General features: G+C 38.8%; 1 protein-coding gene and 1 long non-coding RNA gene across 5 annotated transcripts in view; both read left to right on the top strand.

Annotated features, from left to right (window-relative positions):
• Positions 1 to 4,947, top strand: part of KLHL23 (kelch like family member 23) — a 31,385-nt gene extending 26,438 nt beyond the window's left edge. For 2 of the 3 annotated variants that reach the window (XM_030852279.2, XM_030852288.2), the window contains one exon: positions 420 to 4,945. In XM_030852279.2, the coding sequence (XP_030708139.1) occupies positions 420 to 730 (311 nt within the window). In that variant the 3' untranslated portion in view covers positions 731 to 4,945. Of the gene's footprint in view, positions 1 to 419 lie in introns of all 3 variants that reach the window. The other variant, XM_030852271.2, reaches the window with a different exon arrangement.
• Positions 4,948 to 6,713: 1,766 nt separating this feature from the next.
• LOC132597568 (uncharacterized) lies at positions 6,714 to 16,297 on the top strand. Of its 2 annotated transcripts, none has more exons than XR_009564467.1 (3): positions 6,714 to 6,932; positions 14,082 to 14,175; positions 14,648 to 16,297. It is a non-coding gene; the product is annotated as an uncharacterized lncRNA (long non-coding RNA). The 2 variants fall into 2 exon arrangements; XR_009564466.1 differs by having other exon boundaries at positions 14,082 to 14,179.
• The last annotated feature ends 6,947 nt before the right edge of the window (positions 16,298 to 23,244 follow it).

Raw genomic sequence — 23,244 nt, 5'->3', positions numbered from 1 at the left:
GGCAGCAGATACTGTACAGGGTTAGCTGCTAAGACCTGAAGGACCCTACACCAGTTACCTGGGACGTCTTCATGGCAGAGGGACTCTGCTGCTGCCACCTTTTACACATAGGCGTAGAGAAAAAGGTGCCTGTGCTGGGAAATTCCTGGAAGGGTAGTGGTCAGAGGATGAGTTCCTCCCGGCATCCTGCAAAGCCAGTTTAGGGATAACCTGAAAGACAGTGGCAGGAATAGGTAATCTGAGTCTGGTGATTGGGAGTGGATTTTAAGGCTCCGTGTCGTGGTAGTGTGTGCTGGAAGCAAAATGTCACAACTGCTCTATTTTTGTATGCTAAATTGTAAAGCATTATTATAGCACCACCCTAAGGTATCTCTTTTGCTTGTTATCCTAATAGAAATATGCTTTTTTCTTTTTAATAGAATATGGATTGTGTTCAGTTCCATTTGAAAATAAGCTCTATCTAGTTGGTGGACAAACTACAATCACAGAATGCTATGACCCTGAACAGAATGAATGGAGAGAGATCGCTCCCATGATGGAAAGGAGGATGGAGTGTGGTGCCGTCATCATGAATGGATGTATTTATGTCACTGGGGGGTATTCCTACTCAAAGGGGACATATCTTCAGAGCATTGAGAAATATGATCCAGATCTTAATAAGTGGGAAATCGTGGGTAATCTTCCAAGTGCCATGCGGTCCCACGGGTGTGTTTGTGTGTATAATGTTTGATTAAGTCCATAGAGATGACCAAGTAATCACTGTTTCAGGGTGTAGTGAAAAAGAATGTAGGGTTTTTGGAGTGTCTTACTTGTTATTGTGGCCTGGCACACGTTAGGTAAATTCTCATGCCTAACCCCCACTCTACACCCCAACCCTGTGATTAATGGTCAAGAAACATCTTATGTATATTTACAGTTGAATCAGTGGGGTTACTACCTTTAATCTCTGCTCATCAGAGGTGATCTGGAACACTGGACACTTGGTAAAAGGTGAAACGTCTTTGCAGTGAATTTTTATCTCCTGGTAGCATCAACACTGGGTGTAGGTCAAAATCATTCTGTGGAGTGAAATATTTCTTATGACAGTGTAATAGTGTACATTAATGTAATGTAATAGTGTACATTAAAGTTCCATTTAGCTAACAAGGAATTTGAAATATAAAGAGGGAATATTCTCTACCTCTACAAAATCAATGCTTAAAAATTTTTTTTTACCTTTAGAATTATTTAGAATGGACTTAAGTCTAGCGTTTTTCCTTTGTAGTGTATATTATTTATAGTTATGATTCTTTATTTACTGACTACCAGAGATATACAAGATGTTGTGCAAAAGAGTATTACTATTCAGAGTTTACAAACTAAATTTAAAAGAATGGAAAATCTGAAAAATTGCAGAGGAAAGAGTTGAATATTTGTTGATCCTAAGAGCTATTTTTAACTTTCAGCTTTGATATAAATTGCTAGTTTAGGTGTCTTTAAGCATATCAGAAAATCCTCTTTATTCATAAGTATAGGTACTTGTCTGCATGTGAAATTGAAATTTAGAGCCAGAAAGCATGTAGAACATTGTGATACAGTAGAAAATACATTGATGAGAAGAAATTTGAATTCAGTTTCCACTAACTAGATTTTGTGACTTGGATTGAGTCACCTAACCTCAGTTAGAACTTCCCTTCCCATGTACACTGGCTCTTTGGGTGACAGATGTGCCTAGATATGGATCCCCACAGCTCTTAGAGTAGCCAGAGGTGGCCTGGGTAGCTGAAGCTTCAGGGCCAGAAACATCTTTGTTCATTTTCTCCAGTGTGCCTACCATATCACTTTCCATGTGTGCCGTAACTTGACAAAAGTTAAGAAGCGTAGCTTAAGTTAACTCAGCTAAACTTTTAGTAATCTGTTAGATCATCTACCCACACTCTTCATTTTTTAAGAGACAATAATTATTTTTAACTTTTAAGTATGTAAGTGTAAAACTACCTAATTTTTATGAGTTATTTTTAAATTTTAGAAAGAACCTGTTTAATACATTCGTTTAAGAAGGCATTTTAAACAGATACAACCCTTTGGGAACACAATATAGCACTACATAGAAAGCCATAAAAATGACCATATTTTTTCCTCATAAATTCTACTCCTTGATTTGTAACCTAAAGAATAACATACAAACAAAACAAACAAACAAAAAGGTAAATGCATGAGGTTGTTTATGTCTGCATTATTTACAATAGCGAAAAATTGGAAATAATCTAAATGGCAAAGAAGAAAGTGGGCTAATAAAAAGAGTGAAGCCTTATACTGCCATTAAAAAAAATTGTTTGGAAGACTGTAGAAACATGGGCATGTCTGTGATATGGTAAGTAAAATAAGCACAATATAAAATGGTATGAACACTATCATTGTGTCTGTAAAATCTTTATGCATGTGGAAAGTAATATACAGAAGTGAAATTCATTGTGTTAGTGTAGGGGGTTATGGAATGATTTTTAAATTATTTAAATGTTTTCCTTTAATATTACTTTGTATTTTCAATAAAAATAAATAAATCATTGCATACGTGGTAAAGCTGCTTGAATTTGGGCCAGTTGAATTGAAGAACAATTGAGTTTCTGAATTAGTGAAGCAACTGAATTACACAGTATTTCAGTCTGTACTTGAATTACAGAATATTTTATTGCTCTCAAGAACATTTGCATTTAATGCTGAACCAGTAATATGTTATCCAGTAGGGCTTTAGAGATCTCTTTTATGAATGAATGAGAACAATTGGAATCACTTTTGCCTCCTTTCTGCTTATCTAGGTCCTATAAAGTCCAGCCTCTGGAAATTCTTTCCTGACTGTTTCAGCCACAGTAAAACTTTCATTGTCACATTTAAAGAATTTAACATTTATATATGCATGTTACGTCTCTTGGCTAATTTTGAGATCATGGATCCCATCTTATTCTTAAGGATCTTGAAAATAGTTTGTGATCTCAGGCATTTAATTTCCAGCTCCTATTTTCTATAAAATTCTTTTTTTGTTCTTGATATATACACGCAAGAAAGAATTAAGAAAGGTAAACATTTCGGTCAGAATTATTCCAAGTTCCAAATCACTGTTGTATGAATGAAAAATATTTTACTATAATTAAATGCAGGCCATTGCTTTGGGAGGGCAAACACTATTTTACAAAATAATTAAAGTTGTGGAGATGATTTTAAGTATGACTTAATTAAGAGGACTCTAAGTGTCCACATTTTGAAAGTTGCTGTTTCTCAGAAGTCTTATTTTTAGTTTTTAGCTACAACTGAAATAGGATCAATATCTAGGGTACTTGCTTAAAGGCACATTACCCTTTATTTTCATATGCATAGAAAAAAGTTTTAGGTCTCTTAATCTATAAGTTCCCCATCCATCTTTTCTTTTTTTAACTCCTTGCAATTTAATTGTTGAAGAAGCTACATCATTCATTCTGCTTTCCCAGAGTTGAGATTTTACTGATTGTGTTCCTATTGTGTAGTTTAGCACGTTCCTCTGTCCCCTGTGTTTCCTATAAGTTGGTAGTTAGATCCAGAAGCTTAATCAGATTCAGGTTTGATTTTTTTTTTTTTTGGTCAAAATTACTTCACAGGTGGTGGTGTGTTCATTCATCAAAAGACATAATTGTCTCTTTCTGATGTTGGCAGCCATAGATGCTCAACACCCAGATCCTTAATTCACTAGGGATTGCAAAATGGTGATTTCCAATGCTCTCTCTTCTTGGTGGATTTGTTGAAATACCTCTATAAAGAAAAACCTTCCTTCACTTACTAGTTGTTTACCCAGAGTTATAGTTTGTATAGGAAAGGTAGAAGAAGTGCTTGATTCCTAACTTTATGTACCAGTTTGCAAAATGAATAGTTGTTAGCATCCTTCAAAGGTGATTTATTAGATTTATTGTTTTTTATTTTTAAAAATATTTATTTATTTTTGGCCGTGTTGGGTCTTTGTTGCTGCACACGGGCTTTCTCTAGTTGGGGCGAGCAGGGGCTACTCTTCATTGCGGTGCGCGGGCTTCTCACTGCAGTGGCTTCTCTTGTTGCAGAGCACGGGCTCTAGATGCACGGGCTTCGATAGTTGTGGCTCATGGGCTCAGCAGTCGTGGCTCGCGGGCTCTAGAGCGCAGGCTCAATAGTTGTGGCGCACGGGCTTAGTTGCTCCAAGACATGTGGGATCTTCCTGGACCAGGGCTCGAACCCGTGTCCCCTGCATTGGCAGGCGGATTCTTAACCACTGCGCCACCAGGGAAGTTTCTTTTTGTTTCTTTTAAATTGTTTTGAACTCATGGATTTAAATGTACTTGGCGTCTTTCAGTCCATTGCAGTTACTCTTACTGATGCTCCGTTTATCATCTTGAACCAGTGAAAGGCTCTGCAGAGTGCTTCCCAGAGTTGTTCCCTTTTGGCACAGCTCCAGTAGTTTTTGATAGCTTCTTTGCTGTCTGGTATGACCAGATACTCCTGGCTCATCTTGTGCATTTCCCGCCTCAAACCTGGAATCAGCCATTTCTCCAAGCAGCCCTGATTTCTTTTAGGGAAAAATGGTATTTCAAGACCATCGTCTGGATGCTAGGGATGCTTACTGCTACTAGATTGTTTCTTGTTTCTAGGCATAAAATTAAAATACATAACAATAAAAATACTAAAGACAGAAGAGGGATAATTAGAGTTAAATTTTTCTAAGGTCCTAGTGTCGTCAGGAAGTGGTAAAAGCACCACAGGGTATTCACCTAATCTCTTCTATCCCAACATCTGTAGCCCCTTTTCCCACAGAAAGTATTCTGGTTCTCAGAGTTACCTAGGAAAATAAAATTAAGAAATCACTTTGTAACATTTGTTTTATTCCACATCTCTCTCTCCATTTTTCTCTCTTTTCCTCTCTCTCCCTCTCTGTCTGTCTCTCTCTCTATCTCTCCCCAACACACACACACACACACACACACACACACACACACACCATTGTCAGAATAACAATACCAACAAGCAGTTTGGGTATGAATTTTCAATAATTTTGGACTTCTTCAAAATTTCAAATAGAAAGTAGATGGGAAGGTGAGGTTGAAACTGGCTAACTACCACCTGAGACTTTACATCAGACAGAAGGAAAGAATGGTAAGGAATCCCAGCCAGGAACTCTAAACATACATAAAAAATAAAGTTATAGAGCATTTTGTTCTTCCTAATTTTTGAAAGTCTTTGAAATACCATCCTTGTTAAGAGTTTCTGCTTTTCCATCCTACAGTTTCTAGCAAAAGGCATTTATTTTTGGAGGCTCAACCAAGAGCTTATAAGAAGACTTTTTCAGATAACATTTCCCCCTTGTTGGCCTCATAGCAGGTCCAATGGACACAAAAGACACATACAATTATTTTCCAGTGTTGTTAAGTAGGAATGGAAACCCAAAGTTATTGGTTTAACAATGTATTTACGGTCTTTTTTATCTTTGCTTTTAAAAGAAGTTAGGAAGGCAATGTGATGGAGTCCATTACCTTTGTCTCTTAATCAAGAAGAAAGTTCTCTAAAAAGGTTTGGGGCAGGAGTTGCCCACAGTTCAGAAGCCCCACTGTGTCCATGCATTGCCTCAGCCCCACCAAAATCACAGCACACACTTGGTTCACAAAATTGTTAGACAGTTTAAACCAAAATCGTGCCCAATATAAATTATCATTATCCTCTTGGCTGGACACAAGTTCAGTCTTCCAGTGCGTTTTGTGCCTTGTATTTCCTATTTGTGTTTTTCATCTGCACACCTGTAATATTTTGAAAAGTAGTTCTAACTGGGCTTCTTTCCATAATGACATCCGCCTTCTGTGAACCTGTGTTTTTACTCCATAAGTTATAAATAAAGATGTTCTTGGCCATTGCAGTGAATGAGCTGAAGCTTTGAAGTCTTTTTTCAATAAGGAAACTCAAAGTTTTATGAGAAAACAACTGCGAAAAGGTAACAAAACATCTGTGGAAGTAGCACAGCATCCCGTCTCATAAATCTAGGATCAGAAACTCTCATCAGAATCCTTCCCTTTTCTTTCCCCTTTCCTTTCTGTAAAAACTAAACATTTAGAATATTTTAAGTTAAGGGAAAGGAGAGCTGCCCACTAAGTTCTACAGTGTCCTGTTCTCTTCAACTTGTAGAGCAGCTTTAGTTCTGGTCTTGGAGGATAGTTTGCACTCATTTCTGTTTGAGAAATGCCTTTGCTGATGAGCAGATAAATCCCTGCTGACTACAGAAACAATATAGTCTACAAGACACTGTGATCATGTCACTCCTCTGTGCAGTTCCTTGTGATGTCTGTCCATCTTATTTAAAGTCCAAGTCCTTCCAATAGTATGCATGTGTGCTGTTGTAGACGGACACAAAAATGGATAGCCGCATGCTCAGGTAAAAGCTCAGAGTCTTGTTAAAAACAGGAAGAAGGGGTTAACAGATACTGGGACCATTAACAGTCTCTGTCAGATACTAAAATGCTATAAAGCCACTAAAATTAAAAATCTGGTGTGTTATATTTCAAAATAAAGAAGCAAGGTTAAAAACCTGAGGTACTGAGACGTGAATAGAAAAACATCATCAGAAAACCTTTATCTTATATTACATTTTCATATGTGTCTGGGTCTATATTCATGCTCACATGGACGAAGTTTTTTTTTTTTTATTGTAGTATAGTTGATTTACAATGTTGTGTTAGTTTCAGGTGTATGGAAGTTTAAATTGGTACATTTATCAGGGCAACCGGGAAAAATGTATCAAAATTACAAGTGCAAATACTTCTTTTACCTTTTTTTAATTGAAATATAATTAATTTACAATGTGTTAGTTTCAAATGTACAGCAAATTGATTCAGTTTTATGTTCTTTTTCAGATTCTTTTCCATTATAAGTTATTACAACATATTGCGTATAGTTCCCCGTGCTATACAGTAGGTCCTTATTGTTTACCTATTTTATATGTAGTAGTGTGTATCTGTTAATCCCAAACTCCTAATTTATCCCCCCCCACTGCTATCCCCTTTAGTAACCATAAGTTTGTGTTCCATGTCTATGAGTCTATTTCTGTTTTATAAATAAGTTCATTTGCATCATTTTTTAAGATTCCACATGTAAGTGATATCATGCTATTTGTCTTTCTCTGTCTGACTTCACTTAATATGATTGTCTCTAGGTCCATCCATGTTACCGCAAATGGCATTATTCTTTTTTACAGCTGAGTAACACTTCATTGTATATATACCACGTCTTCTTTATCTAGTCATCTGCTGATGGACATTTAGGTTGCTTCCATGTCTTGGCTATTGTAAATAGTGCTGCTGTGAACATTGGGGTGCATGTATCTTTTCGAATTCGTGTTTCCTCTAGATATATGCCCAGGAGTCATGAGCATATATTAAAAATCTGGTGTGCTATATTTCAAAGTAAAGAAGCAAGGTTAAAAACCTGAGGATCAGATTGTTGGATCATATGGTAACTCTCTTTTTAGTTTTTTAAGGAACCTCCATACTGTTCTCCATAGTGGCTGTACCAGTTTACATTCTCACCAACAGTGTAGGAGGATTCCTTTTTCTCCACACCTTCGCCAGCATTTATTATTTGTAGACTTTTTAATCCTGGCCATTCTAACTGGTGTGAGGTGATACCTCATTGTAGTTTTGATTTGCATTTCTCTAATAATTAGCAATATTGAGCATTTTTTCATATGCCTGTTGGATATTTGTATGTCTTCTTTGGAGAACTGTCCATTTAGGTCTTCTGCCCATATTTTGACTGGGTTGTTTGTTTGATATTAAGCTGTATGAGCTGTTTGTATATTTTGGAAATTAATCCCTTGTCAGTAGCATCGTTTGCAAATATTTTCTCTCAGTCCATAGGTTGTGTTTTCGTTTTGTTTATGGTTTCCTTTGCTGTGCAAAAGCTTTCAGGTTTAATAAGGCCCCGTTGGTTTATTTTTGCTTTTATTTCCATTGCTTTTAGGAGACAGATCCAAAAAAATATTGCCACGATTCATGTTAAAGAGTGTTCTGCCTGTGTTTTCCTCTAGAAGTTTTATAGCGTCTGGTCTTACATTTAGTTCTTTAATCCATTTTGAGTTTATTTTTGTGTATGGTGTGAGAAAATGTTCTAATTTCATTCTTTTCCATGTAGCTGTCTAGGTTTCCCAGCACCACTTATTGAAGAGACTGTCTTTTCTCCTTTTGTATATTCTTGCCTGCTTAGTTGTAGATTAATTGCCCATAAGTGTGTGGGTTTCTTTCTGGGCTTTCTATCCTGTTCCATTGATCTATAAATGCAGATCCTTTTGAATCAGAAGAGTCCTTTGTTAGGGTGGGAACACTTCTTCCCCTCTCCTGATGTGTCCTTCTACGTGGAAGTAGCTCTACTAGTTTAACACCCACCCCCCGCTTGCTTCTCCCTAGGGAAGGAGGGATGACTTTCCTTTCTTTGTTGTTCATTTTTTTCTTCCAGTTTTTTTGAGATATCAGTGACATACAGCACTTTGTAAGACTAAGGTGTAGAGCATAATGATTTGACTTACATACATCATAGAATGATTATCACAGTAAGTTTAGTGACTATCCATCATCAAACAGATAAAAATTTAAAGCAATAGAAAAAAAATTTTTTCTTTGTGATGAGAACTCTTAGGATTTACTCTCTTAACAACTTACATATATAACATACAACGTTAATTATATTTATCATGTTGTACATTACATTCCTTGTACTTATTTATCTTATAACTGGAAGTTTGTACCTTTTGACTGCCTTCATCTAATTCCCTCTTCCTCTGCCCCTCGTCTAGTAATTACAAATTTGATCTCTTTTTCTATGAGTTTGTTTCTTTTTGAAGTATAATTGACCTACAACACTATGTTACTTCCTGTTATACAACATAGTGATTCCATATTTCTGCACATTTCAAAATAATCATCACATTAAGTCTAGTTATGATATGTCACCATACAAAGATATTATATCTATTGACTATATTCCCCACACTGTACATTTCATACCTGTGACTCATTTATTTTGCAACTGAAAGTTTGTCCCTCTTAATCTCGCTCACCTATTTCTTTCCTCCCCCAACTTTCCCACCCTCTGGCGACCACCTATTTATTCTCTATACAGTAAGTCCCCTACATATGAGCCTTTAAATTGAGAACTTTCAAAGATGCGAAGGTGCGTTCAAATGTCCAATCACGTAAGTTAGTTCACTTACGTGTCTGGCGTGCATCCTCTACAAGTGGTTGTGCTTTTGTGTACTTTACAGTACTGTATAGAGTACAGTAGTACAGGATCTTTATTTCAAGCCCAGGATGTCTGGAAGCAAGCGTAAAAGCAGCGGTGATGTAGCTGGTATCGCTAACAAGCGCCAAGTGTCAAGAAAGGATGAAGAGAGACAAGAGAAGAAGTAACTGAAGAACTGAAGAGATTCACAACACAGGAAATGGCAAGTGGATTTTCTTTATTTGAGGAAGCACTGTTAGTTTTTGAGGCACAGGACCTGAACATAGGCCGGTACATGAAGGTTGCAGCAACCGTTCAGAATGCAATCCAGTGCTACCATGTCATCTATGACAAGAAAAAAAGAGCTACTACCCAGACATCACTGGATCTTTTTTTCAAGAGGGTAGGTAGAATTGAATCCAGCAAGGAACCAGAACCTGTGCCACCAGTGTCAGGCGTGAGTGAAATTGCAGCTTGCCCTCCGTCTCCTACTGCTGATGACCCTTCAGCTCTACCACCTCCCACCTCCTCTCCGTCTTCCAGTCAGTAACTCTTCTTGCCTGTTCACTCGATGCCAGCCCCTGTATGCCAGCTGTTGTTCTGTACTGCTGTGCTTTTCAACGTACTGTACTGCAAGACTAAAAATGTTTTCTTTATTTTTGTTTATTTTTTATGTATTATTTGTGTGAAAAGTATTATAAACCTATTATAGCACAGTACTATAGCCAATTGCGTTAGTTGGCTCCCTAGGCTGGCTTTGTTGGACTTAGGAGCAAACTGGACTTACGAACGTGCTCTCAGAACGGAAATCGTTCGTATGGAGGCGACTTACTGTATCTACGATTTTTGTTTTGTTATGTTTATTCATTTGTTTCTTAGATTCCACATATAAGTGAAATCATACAGTATTTGTCTTTCCCTGACTTATCTCACTTAGCATAATGCCCTCTATGTCCATCCATGTTGCTGCAAATGGCAAGATTTCATTCTTTTTATGGCTGAGTAATATTCCATTATTTTAATATGCACCACATCTTCTTTATCCACTCATCTATTGATGGGCATTTAGGTTGCTTCCGTATCTTGGCTATTGTAAATAATGCTGCTATGAACACAGGCGTGCTTATGTCTTTTCTAATTAGTGTTTTCATTTTCTTTGGATAAATACCCAGGAGTAGGATTGATAAGTCATATGGTAGTTCTGTTTTTAATTTTTTGAGGAATCTTCATACTGTTTTCCATAGTGGCTGCACCGAAGATGACTTTTCTAATTATTACATTTGTAAAGAATAAACTCCAGTCAGCCCCTTCTCTTCCCAACACCTGCACTGAGAGGCCTATAGCTAACCAACATTGCCTATGATTAAATGGAGAGAGATTTAGAATTAGGAAGCCCTCTTATATGCAAATGTAAGTCACATTCTTCAGCATCAGCTTTTATCAGTGATACAGGTCATACTTTTGATCAACTATCTGCCTAATTCTTTTGTCTTATTTCCCAGTTGGCTCAGAAGCTGGGTGAGGATGAGAAGTGTTATTTATTGCTCTAAGAGCTAAAGACACATCTAGGAATTTATCCTACAGATGTATTTACATATGTGTGAAAAGACATGTGTACAGTTATTCATTGCAGGATTGTTTGGAACAGGAAAAGATTGAGAACAATCTAAATGTCCCTGTAGAATTATTTAAATAAATTAAGACACACTGCACAATGGAGTATTATACAGCCATAATACTTGAGCAAGCTCCAATATAAAGTGTAAAAAAAATCAAACAAGCTACAAAACAAAAACAAGGTACAGAGCTATAGTATAATATGTTATTGTGTAAGAAAAGGAAAAATACACAAATGTTTACTAGTGCATTCACAGAATACTTCAGGAAGGATATACAAGAAACTGGTGACTTTATTTACTTACTTTCCCTCAGGGGAAAGGGACTCAGTAGCGAGGTGCATTTTATATTTGTTGCTTCTTAAAGTCACAGAAATAATGGGTGAGTACAAATTGAAAGCAGAAATCATACATCACAAAGTAGTATTAAGTACCTATACATCTTTCAAATCTTATTTATTTAGAAGATGGGTTTAAATCAATCACTCAGTCATTCAGCCAATCAGAATGCAGTTGTACTTATTTAATCATGTAAACTGAGGCAATTGTTACAATTTGACTTTTTTTAAAAACTTAATTTACCTTTGAATAAATCAACATGTAACTGAGAACCTAAATGAAATTTTCAAGTAAATAGAATAAAAACATAGGTACATGAAGAGTTGTCCTATCTGGCAAGTTTCATCATGAAAAGTTACTTATCTGTTTATTTTCATTTATTCAGGAACTACTTACCGAGAGCTTCCTCTGTGCCAAGCCTTGCTCTAAACTCTGGGAAGATAGAGGCGAGCAAGACACTGTCCCTATTCTTAGTAGAGCTCCCCTAACAGGGCACACAGACAATAAACAAGTAAACAAGCAGATAATTTTTAAAAAGCCATGTGCTAAAAGAAAATAAAGCAGAGCCAAGAGGACAGAGTGACTAAAGTGGGAGAAGAAGTATTATTTTTCCCAAGGTAATTTGTGGGTGGTGGATAAAATTTATTAAAAACATATATTATGCCCCTCTGTGCCAAGGACTGTGTTTGGACACTGGTCATAAAGCAGTAAACAGAAGACACTGTTGCTGCTCTCAGAAAGCTTATGACATTCTATTGAGGCGGACTGACAATAAGTAATCAAGTCAATATGTAAAATGCAGAGTCAGATTTACCACCATGCCCCAGGGAAGGCTGGGAATTGCTGAGGGTTGTAGAATGTTCTAGGTGTGCTCCTGGTCCAACCCTATTTTCCTTGTGCTCATTTTGTTGTTTTGTGACATGAGACTCCAAAGACCAATGAAGCAACATATATGAGAAGGAGAAGGGAATTTGCTGGTGGTCCAGTGGTTGGGACTCCGTGCTTCCACTGCAGGGGGCCTGGGTTGAATCCCTGCTCAGGGAACTAAGATCCCACAGGCCGTGTGGCACAGCCGAAAATAAATAAATAAATTATAAAATTTAAAAGGACAAAAGGCTTGGGGTGCCCATGGTGTTGGAGCCTTTGCTAGGAGGAAAAAAAAAAAGACGAGATAAATATTATTGAGGATGTGGAGAAAAGGGAACCCTTGTGCACTGCTGATAAGATTGTAAATTGGGTACCACCATAGGATACAGTAGTAATATTTTGGAGATTTCTCTAAAAATTAAAAGTGAGATCTAGCAATCCCACTTCTGGGAATATATCAGAAGGAAACAAAAACACTATATCAAAGAGATATCTGCACCCCCGTGTTCATAGCAGCATTATTTACAATAGCCAAGACATGGAAGGAATGTTAAGTGACCATTGATGTATGAATGGATAAAGAAGTTATATATATAAAAGTATATATATATAAGATGGAATATTATTCAGCTGTAAAAAACAAACAAACAAAAAAACCAGGAAATCCTGCCATTTGCAACAACATGGATGGACCTTGAGGGCATTATGCTAAGTGAAACAAGTCAGACAGAGAGACAGATACTGTATGATCTCATTTATATGTAAAAAAAAAATTTCATAGAAAAGGAGATCAGATTTGTGGTTACCATTGGCAGGGAGTGATGGGAGGAGGAATTGGATGAAGGTGGTTAAAAGGTACAAACTTCTAGTTACAAAATAAGCACTAAGGATGTAATGTACAACATGATGACTATAGTTGACATTGATGTATGATATATAGGAAAGTTAAGAGAGTAAATCCAAAGAGTTCTCATCACAAGGAAAAAAACTTTTTTGTTTTTCTTTTATTCTGTATCTATATGAGATGATGGATGTTAATTGAACATATTGTGGTAATCATTTCATGGTATATGTAAGTCAAATCATTATGCCGTACACCTTAAACTTACAGTGCTGTATGTCAATTATATCTCAATAAAACTGGAAAAAAAAGATAGTGGTGATAAATGTTATGAAAAAACTAAATCAGGACGAAGAAGATGGAGTGGTATAATTGTGAGAGAGGTACTATTTTTATAGGGTGGTCAGCAAAGGCCTCTGATAAGATGACATTTGTGCTCAGGCATGAAAGAAGAAGGATTGGGACTTTTGGAAACAGCAGGTGCAAAGGCCCTGAGGCATGTAAACTGTGAGATCTTCTGTATACTTATTATGTAAAAGGATTTTTCATAGGCTTAGTTACTTCTTTTAGAATATTTTACATCTCCAAGAACCAGGAACAATTATATTAATAAGTACATGCACGCATTAAGCAGTAAATTCATAAGAAATACAAAGGGTGAATTTTCATGAAAACAAGTTCGTTTTCTTCAGACGAATCTGAAAGTCAAGATTGTAAAAAGCTTCGGGACTTCCCTGGTGGTCCAGTGGCTAAAACTCCGAGCTCCCAATGCAGGGGGCCCAGGTTTAATACCTGGACAGGGAACTAGATCCCACATGCCACAACTAAAGATCCTGTACGTGGCAACGAAGATCCCTCATGCTGCAACTAAGAGCCAGTGCAGCCAAATAAATAAATAAATATTTTTTTTAAATGTACAAAGCTGGGAATTCGCTGGTGGTCCAGTGGTTAGGACTCTGCGCTTCCACTGCAGGAGTCACAGTTTAGATCCCTGGTCAGGAAACAGATCCCGCAAGCTGTGTGTGGCGGCCAAAATATAAATTAATTAACTAATTAAAAAAAAAAAAAGATTGTACAAAGCCTATACTGGCGGACTCACATGTCTGCACTTGATCTCCCGCAATGAACTCCTGAAATCCTAAAATGTTGAAGTTCTCACTATTTTTATCTGTGGTCCTTTCTAGCTGTCTGACTCAGAACCAGAACAAACCTCTAAATCTTCCTGTGCGTCTCCCAAAGTTTGTTTCATCCAGAGACAAAGGAGGAAGAATCCTTCAAGTTGGTAACTCTTAGCTCTGTTTTTAGAGTAAACATATCCATTTAATCAAAACAGACCGTGTACTTGCACTGAGTATTATTTTAAGGGAAACAGCAGAGGACAGAGGGATAGGGGAAAACCAAAAGAGATCAAAGGGTTATTAAACAACCTGGAATTAATGATAATAAACTTTTAAAAAAGTTTCAAAGCAGTGTATCCTGTTTTTATCCTGTCCACCCTCAGTAAAGAAATGGTCATTAGAGAAAAGCCTGATGAATTTAACAAGGCTCTGAGCTTTCCTGAGGCAGGGGGCAGAGCCTGTTTTATTTTACTTTTGTATCTTCAGACCCAAACACATGGTAGGCACACCATGTATATTTGTGGAATTAATAATTAATGTTAAACTAAGCAATAGCAACCATAATTCTTTTACGCTGCCTGATGATACTTGGGTTCAATTTGATATAAGCGTTTCTCATTGTTTTTCAAAAGGCCTGCTCACGAAAAACTCAAGAGGATGAAATGGAGAACTCCCAGGCCCTGCCTCGTACTCAGAGAAAATGGGAGACTGCCTGACTGTGGGCATCACAAGAATTTCAAGGCCCAGAACCTGAGGGACCTGGCTGGCATGGCTCGCTGAGTCTCAGAATAATCACCTTCTATGGTAGCCTAAGTTGTTCCTGAGGCTTTGACTTGAGGGACAGCCCACCCTACAGAATTGCTAAGAAAGGCAAACTTTGGGTGCACTCTGAAAGATTCAAGGCTACGGGGAGCCACGTTCACCCTCCGGCATGTATATCCTGTTTATATCCTTCGCTCTGCTTGTTAGCTTATCCAGAACAAAACCAAGGTAATATCAACTTGAGTGGAGGCCAAGTATTTATTCTCTCCATTCCCTGAACCCAGACCAGATTCCATGGTCCAGTTTTCAGCTTACATTATATCATCCAGCTCTGTTTTTACAGTAAACGTATTTAATAAAAGATGACAATTTATGCACAGTGAATATTATTTTAAGAGAAACTAGAGGAATAGGCTTATGCCCTGAAAGAGCTCACTTTCCAGTGAGGGAGACAAAAAGTATAAAAACCTTTACCATTGAAAGCCATGTCGAAGCTATGGGGGCTGAGATCTATGATGAACCATGGGTCATTCACTCCATTGAATGTAATAGTGTGTAAACCTACCTTCTCAAATTACTTATTTTCAATAGAATTTTAAAACATAAGATTATCCAGTACGGAATTATTTAATCTATCTAAACTAGACCTCTGTGAGCATACCACAATACCACACACTTCTACCTCTGATTCCAATATTTCTTTGGGGTCGGGGCAGAAGGCCACTGTACTTAACCTTGCCCTGGTGCCTGCAGTGAGTGGCTCATTGGTCACCTTGTACGGGTGGGTTCTCTCTTTTTCCCAGGCGGCAACCTAAGCTGTCCCCGTGGCCTGGATATGGTATGAGAGGTCTCACGGAGATGAGAACCAGAGTCTCAGTTTCCAGGGTTAGGAGAGTGGGGAGATAGCGTGCACCCCTCCCATGGGAACAAGCGTCATCAAGCTAGGAAAGCTCAGGGGTTTATACCACGTGAACCCTACTGTGTTTTTCCTAGCATATGACATAGTGTCCTTTAATAGATGAGGAAGCACGTACGTGTTCGTTCTGATACGGTACAAAGGATCGAACTTGGACTTAGAATCTTAATTCATATACAGAAACAGGAAGAAGTGCCCCAATTGGGGAAGTGTGGGGCGCTGTGGCAGCACAGAAGAACTAACGTCTGGACTACGACCTGAAAATGACTGACTTGACTTGTTCTCCCACCCAGCCAGCAATCCCCTTGTACCCCGCCTCCCTCTTTTCTACAGTCACTGGAAGCCCAAGCCTCCCTGGTCACCTCCTCTGTATGGTCACGCTCATCCTGCTCAGCACAGCTCCCGGTCTGACCAAACTCCCCACCCTTCCGGGCCCTCCGAAACCTTTCTATGTGCCTTCTAGAACCCTGAAGTTCCAGATGTGTGGTAAACACTCTGCCCCCTAACCTTAACCTCCCTCATCAATGCTGCTTCTGACTCCTTGACCTTACTGTGCATGACCTGTTGATCTCCTGAGGACACTGGCTCCTCTATAGCCTTTTCAAGTGAAGTAAGTATTTCTCTCATATCCTATATAATTCCAGGCTTGAATGAAGGATGCTTGTTTTTTCTTTTTGCTTCCCATTCCACTCGAACTATTCTTCCTCTTTCTTCAAAAGTTCCAGCTCCTTGTTTCTACAATCGAATGATCTCCCATCTCCCAGTCACTCCCCATCATTCACTGAAGACTTGACAGCTGCTCATTGTCTTCCTCTTCATCCCTACAAGTCTTTTTTGTTTTTTGTTTTCCGGCTGTGCCGCGCAGCTTGTAGGATCTTATTTCCCAGACCAGGAATCGAACCCTCGCCCTCGGCAGTAAAAGTTCCGAGTCATAACCACTGGACCGCCAGGGAATTCCCTACTCTTAACTTTTTTTTTTTTTTTGCAGTACGCGGGCCTCTCACTGTTGTGGTCTCTCCCGTTGTGGAGCACAAGCTCCGGACGCGCAGGCTCAGCGGCCATGGCTCACGGGCCGAGCTGTTCCGCGGCACGTGGGATCTTCCCAGACGGGGGCACGAACCCGCGTCCCCTGCATCGGCAGGCGGACTCTCAACCACTGCGCCACCAGGGAAGCCCTACTCTTACTATTTTTATCCAAATAGTTTCCTATCCAACACCCTGGGTTCTCCAGTCCACTGACCCCACTACTTTTTTTAAACTGCCCATTATGTTTGTCCTGTCTTCTTCCTCCCCTTGTCTATCTTTGACTCCTTGATCCATCATTATGAAAAGCAACTCTAGCTCTTATACACTTGCCTGCCCTGCTGGGTATAACTCCAGATATTCTCTGGGCCTGCAGCAGAGTAGCTGAACACTGAACCAGTGCCTTAAATTTATGACCACAGAGTTGAAACGAGCACTCAGTATCTGTTCCATAATCCCAAAAGGTTTTCCGAGTAAAGTCAGTATTTCACTGTCTGAGTCAACTATATTTTCTTTCTTTTTTTTTTTAATCCTAAAAATTTCAACCCTCCCTTACTATCAGATAATGACCTACCATATGCTTTACTGAAAAATCTTAGCAACTAAAGAGGGACTCTATTCCTCTAACCACCAACTCTTCCAGTATCTTTACCAATATTTTCTGTCTTCCCACTTGGTACAAGACAAGCACCACTGCTCTATCGAAGGCCAGTCCCTTCATATTCTGGATCCTGTCTTTTCTTGCTTTCTCGAGGACATCACTCTTATAATTGTTCTCTCATGGATCACCAATTTCTCCCTCTATTATTATGATAAACTCTAGATCTCCTCTTAGCAGCCCTTATCTTTGTTCCCCTTCATAGCAAATCTTCTTAAAATAATTGTCAGTACTTCTCTGTTTCCAAATCCTCACCTGCCATTCACTGTTACAACCCACTCCAGGACTTCCATACCTATCACATCACTGAAACTGTTATCAAGTCACCTATGACTTTAATGTTGCCAAATTCCATAAACACTTCTTTTTCCTCATTTTACTGGAGGTCTTGTGAAATTTGACCTTTCTCAATTATTCGGTTCTTTTGTAGATATCAGTAGCCTCTAGTAGGTAAATGAGGGCTGCAGTTCTCTCCTCATTCTGAGCTAGGTACTTTACAGAGGGAATTCTACCAAACTACTATTTAGCATGCCCTATAACCATAAAATCTTGAACTTTTATTTCTCCCAATTAAAAAAAATTTGCCCCCAAACATCGATTCCAATTATTCATTCTGAGGTTCTGGCCATTGCCGCCCCAAATTCCCTGATTTGCCCCCGACTATTTCCATTGTTGCCTTACTTTTCACCGAAGGTTACTAAAACCTTGGATTTGTATCTTCTTGGCTGTTTTAAAAATTTTGGGTTTCCCAGAAGAGTTACCACTTGAAATCTATTGTCTATTAATGAGGATTATTTTTGGCAGTTTTTCAAAAAGTCAATTAATTGTTGGATAGTGTGTGAGAAATTGTCTGCTGCCCTCCCTACTCCGCTGGCTGAGTGGTTCATGTCTACCTAGTGGAATTTATCAGTTGGGTAGGGTCAGGGGCCAATTACCTTCTCAGATGATGCCATTCAGTGCCATCTTCAGCATTGTAGGACTTGCTTTGGGGAACCTAATCTCAAACCTTGCAGCCCTAATTGGTTACTCTTGAAGAATATTAAGAAACCAACTCATTATGCTGAAAATTGTTGAAGAGATGAAAAAAATCAAGCATATATCCTGCCTTTCCTGTATGAGCTGTACATCAAGGAAACTAAAACATGAATGTGGTAATCTTTTTAAGTAGAATAATTCCAGCTAATTATGTACAGTTCAGTGGTATTAAATACATTCACACTGTTGTGAAACCATCACCACCATCCATCCCCATAACTCTTTTCATGTGGTGAAACTGAAATTCTACACCCATTAAACAATAACTCCCTATTCTCCCCTGCCTCCAGCCCCTGGCCACCACATTTACACTTCCTGTTTTTATAATAGAGGTGGAATCACATAGTATTTGTATTTTTGTGACTGGTTTGTTTCACTTAGCATAATGTCCTCAGGGTTCGTCCATGCTGTAGCATATTGCAGAATCTCCTTCCCTTTTAATTAAAAAAAAAATTTTGTTTATTTTAGTATTTTTTGGGGCTGCATGGGGTCTTAGTTGCGGCACACGGGATCTTCATTGCAGCACGCGGGATCTTTCGTTGCAGCGCTTGGGTTCGCTGCAGCACGTGGGCTTCTCTCTAGTTGTGGTGCATGGGTTTTCTCGTCTCTAGTTGTGGAGTGCAGGTTCCAGAGCACGTGTGCTCTGTAGTTTGCAGCACGCAGACTCTAGTTGAGGCGTGCAGGCTCAGCAGTTGTGGTGCACGGGCTTAGCTGCCCCGTGGCATGTGGGACCTTAGTTCCCCCACCAGGGATCGAACCCGCGTCCCCTGCATTGCAGGACGGATTCTTTACCACTGGACTACCAGGGAAGTCCCTCCTTCCTTTTCAATGTGAATTCCATTGTATGTATTGAAATCCATCCCGTTGCCTGTATATTACACATTTTGCCTATCCATTCATCAGTGAGTGGAAACTTGGGTTGCTTCCTTGTTTTAACTATTGTGGATAATGCTGCTATTAACATGAATGTACTATCTGCATTTTTTAAGTGGCTATTTTACGTCTTGACTTTTTAAAAAAGTTGGATACATTTGGATAGCCATTCTAGAACTAGTCATGGTAACAATCTTCTCAATAAATGATGCTAGAGCTATTAACTTTCTATCCATATAGAAAAAAAGGAACTTGGTCATGTACCTTATACTATATTTCAAAATTAACTTGAGATGAATGGCAGAACTAAACGTGAAAATAATACAATAAATTTCTAAAAGAAGTCAGGGGAGAATATTGTCATGACTTTGGAGTAGGCAATAATTTCTTAAATATAAAAAGCAATAATCATCCAAAGACACCAATAGGAGAGTGAAAAAGCAAGCCACGGCCCGGGGGAGGATATTCACAATACATATATCTGACATAGGATTTGTATCTAGATTATGTAAAGAACTCCTAAAAATCAATTTTAAAAACGGGCAAAACACTTGATAGGCCCTTCACAAAGGAGGATGTCCAAATGGAAAGTAAGCATATAAAAAGTGCTCAATATCAGAAATCATCAAGGAGATGCAAATTAAAGGCACAATGAGATACCACCACACCATCATTAGAATGGTCAAAATTAAAAAGAATGTAAGGGGAATTCCCTGGTGGTCCAGTGGTTAAGACTCAGATTTCATTGCCAAGGGCCTGGGTTCAATCCCTGGTCGGGGAATTAAGATCCCGCGTGCTGTGCAGCACAGCCAAAAAAGTAAAGTAATATAAAAAGAATGATAGGATGTTGTCTAGGATGTTTAGCAGTTACATTGCTGGTGCAAGTGAAAAATGATCTGACCACTTTAGAAAGCTATTTGGCAGTTCACAGTAAAGCTAAACACATGTCTGCCCTGTGACTCAGTAATTTCACTCTTAACTATACACCTCACAAAAATGAGTGTATTTCATTTCATTCACACAGAATGTATCTACCGAAAGACATGCACAAGAGTGTTCAGAGAAGCCTATTCATAACAGCCAAATGTCCATCAACAGAAGAATAGGTAAGTCAACTGTGGTACAAACATATACGACATATATATTTACTACATGATTCCAGTTACATGACCTTCTAGAACAGGCAAAGCTAATCTATCCTGGTTACTTTTAAGGAGGCTATTGACTGGAAGAGGGAACTTTCTGGAGTCCTGAAAATGTTCTCTATCTCAGTCTGCGTGGTGGTTACAAAGTAGTGTTCATTTGTGAAACTTCATTAAGCCATACACTTAAAATTCATGCACTTCACTGTTTGTATGTTATAATTCAATGTTTAAAGTTTACCCCCCAAAGACTCCTTTTTTTCCCTTTATGTGTCACAAATATTTTATTTTAGACAAAGTCTTAGTACAGAACCTGTGCTGTTTTATGAATTTCCACTTGTCGCCTATAAAAGGTCTGCTTATAATTTACGTATATACCAACCCGTTCACTGGGTCAAATGTGGCAAATTGACCCAAGAAAATTTGGTTACTCACAATTATTAGATAATTGGGGGGAATATTAGAGGCCTCCAGTTGTCAGATATAGGATTGGGCTCTAGGTTTCCCCCCAAGAACCTCATGCTCAGGTGATCTGTTACAATGAAGGCAGGTCTCAGACAAGATTCTGTCATACATTTGAATATCTATTAGCAGGAAGACAAAAAACCGGTCCTACAACCCATTCCCAAAGCTCAGGGAGACACTGAATTTCTGGCTTTTAGGCACTCTGACATTCATCTTACACACACACAAAAATAGAAAAGTCTAGCACAAGCCAAGCAGCCTCAGAGTGGTGCTCTCGGCCTGGAGCTTTGATTTATTTGAGTATTCTGCCACTTAGTGACAGATCTGTTGCCTAACTGTGACCAAAAATCTAGCAATATTGCTTTTATTTATTTTTTTTTTAAATCTCGTTTAATGGTAAGTCCATTCTAGGAGGCCATCAGGGCTGGTATGACACTCTAGGCTGTCAGGGACTTGGCTCCCTTCTATTGCTGCTTTGCCATACCTATGGTGTTGCCTTCATTTTCTTGGTCCAATTTTGCTCATGACCACATCCACACCTAGCTAGTGGGAAAAGAACAAACTCAGTCTCTTTAAGAACGAGCTAGAAATTGCACACATCACTTTTCCATCTCATTGACCAGACATGGTCTTATTTAGCTGAAAGAGAGACTAGAAAAAATGCAGTTTTAATCTCTGATTGGCCATGCGTTTGGTTAAAAATCAGGGGTGATATTATTATTTATTTATTTATTTATGGCTATGTTGGGTCTTCGTTTCTGTGCGAGGGCTTTCTCTAGTTGTGGCAAGGGGGGGCCACTCTTCATCGCGGTGCGCAGGCCTTTCACTATCGCGGCCTCTATTGTTGAGGAGCACAGGCTCCAGACGCGCAGGCTCAGTAATTGTGGCTCACGGGCCCAGTTGCTCTGCAGCATGTGGGATCTTCCCAGACCAGGGCGCGAACCCGCGTCCCCTGCATTGGCAGGCAGACTCCCAACCACTGCGCCACCAGGGAAGCCCAGGGGTGATATTATTATAGAGGAAGGGGAGAGCCAATACTGGGGATAAGTAACAGTCTCTGCCATAATGACAAAATTGGTCAGGCTGCAACCCTTCTCAGAAGAATTTACTTAGTTGATTATTTCTTCCTTGAAACATCCTCCCCCTTTAGTTTCTATGGCACCATATTTTCCTGGTACCTCTCAGGCTGTGCTTATTCTAGTTCCTGTACATGCTTCTCTTCCTTTATCCAGTATCCAAAAAGTTGGAATGCTAGAGGGTTCAGTCTTGGGCCCTCTTATCTTCACTGGCTGTACTCTCTCTAGGAGAGCTCATCTAATGCCATGGCTTTAAATGTCTTCTATATGCTAATAACTCCAAAATTTGTATCTCCAACCCTGACTTCTCCCCTAAGTTCCAAACTCATTTACCAACTGTCCACTTGACATCTCTACCTGAATGGCTAACAAGTATTTCAAACTAAATGTTTAACTAATCTAGAATAATGCCATTATCCTGACTAATTGTTCTTAATATTGGAGGAAGGGCAGGAGAAAAGCAATAACCATCTCTTAGTATTTAGAAATGCAAGGGGATTTTTCACTGCCACAATGGTTAGGGGTGCTACTTATATTTCTTCTAAAACTTTTTTTTTTTTTTACTCAGCACCATGTTTGTGAATTTCATCAGTGTTAATGCATGCAGTTTTGGTTTATTTGTTTTCATCATTGTATAGTTTATTATTTCATTGTTTAATTACACCGCAATTTAGTTACCCATTCTTTTTTGATGGACATTTAATGGATTTCCAATTCTTTACATTTATCTACTATGCTGCTATGAATATTCTTGAACATGTCTTCTTATGCACAGATGTAAAAATTTCCCTAGAATATACTTTTAGGAGTAGACTTTGGGGCCATCAGCTATGCATACCATAAACTTTAGCAGACATTACCAAGTTGCTCTCTAAAATAGTTCTACTAAATCTACACTCAAAGAGAATGTCTTTTAGTATATTATCCTACAAAGTTATGTTGTTAAAGAGATGGACATCAGCATGAGAGAGAGTCTTCTTGATGCTTCATCTGAAAAAAGAACCTTCCTGGTATGCAGCCAGGAATCCATTTTCCCTAAACAGTGGTGGCTGCATGGAGCTTGGCTCCTAGAAGAGAGACAGAGACAGAGACAGAGATAGAGACAGAGACAGAGAAAGAAAAGGAGAAGAAAAGAAAGAGAAAGTAAAGGATCAGGGACCTGACAGGAACACTAAATGTTTTGCAGTAAGTGGTTTCTGGTAACAGACTGTATCTGCGGTTCTACCCAGACATTGTGCAGGCATAAAAGGAGCAGGGTCATTTGTTTAGGTGTCACTGT

This window comes from Globicephala melas, chromosome 7, assembly GCF_963455315.2.
Source record: "Globicephala melas chromosome 7, mGloMel1.2, whole genome shotgun sequence".
Lineage (NCBI taxonomy): Eukaryota > Metazoa > Chordata > Mammalia > Artiodactyla > Delphinidae > Globicephala > Globicephala melas.
The sequence above is the reverse complement of the archived record's forward strand: the minus strand, read 5'-3'. Positions and strand labels throughout refer to the sequence as shown.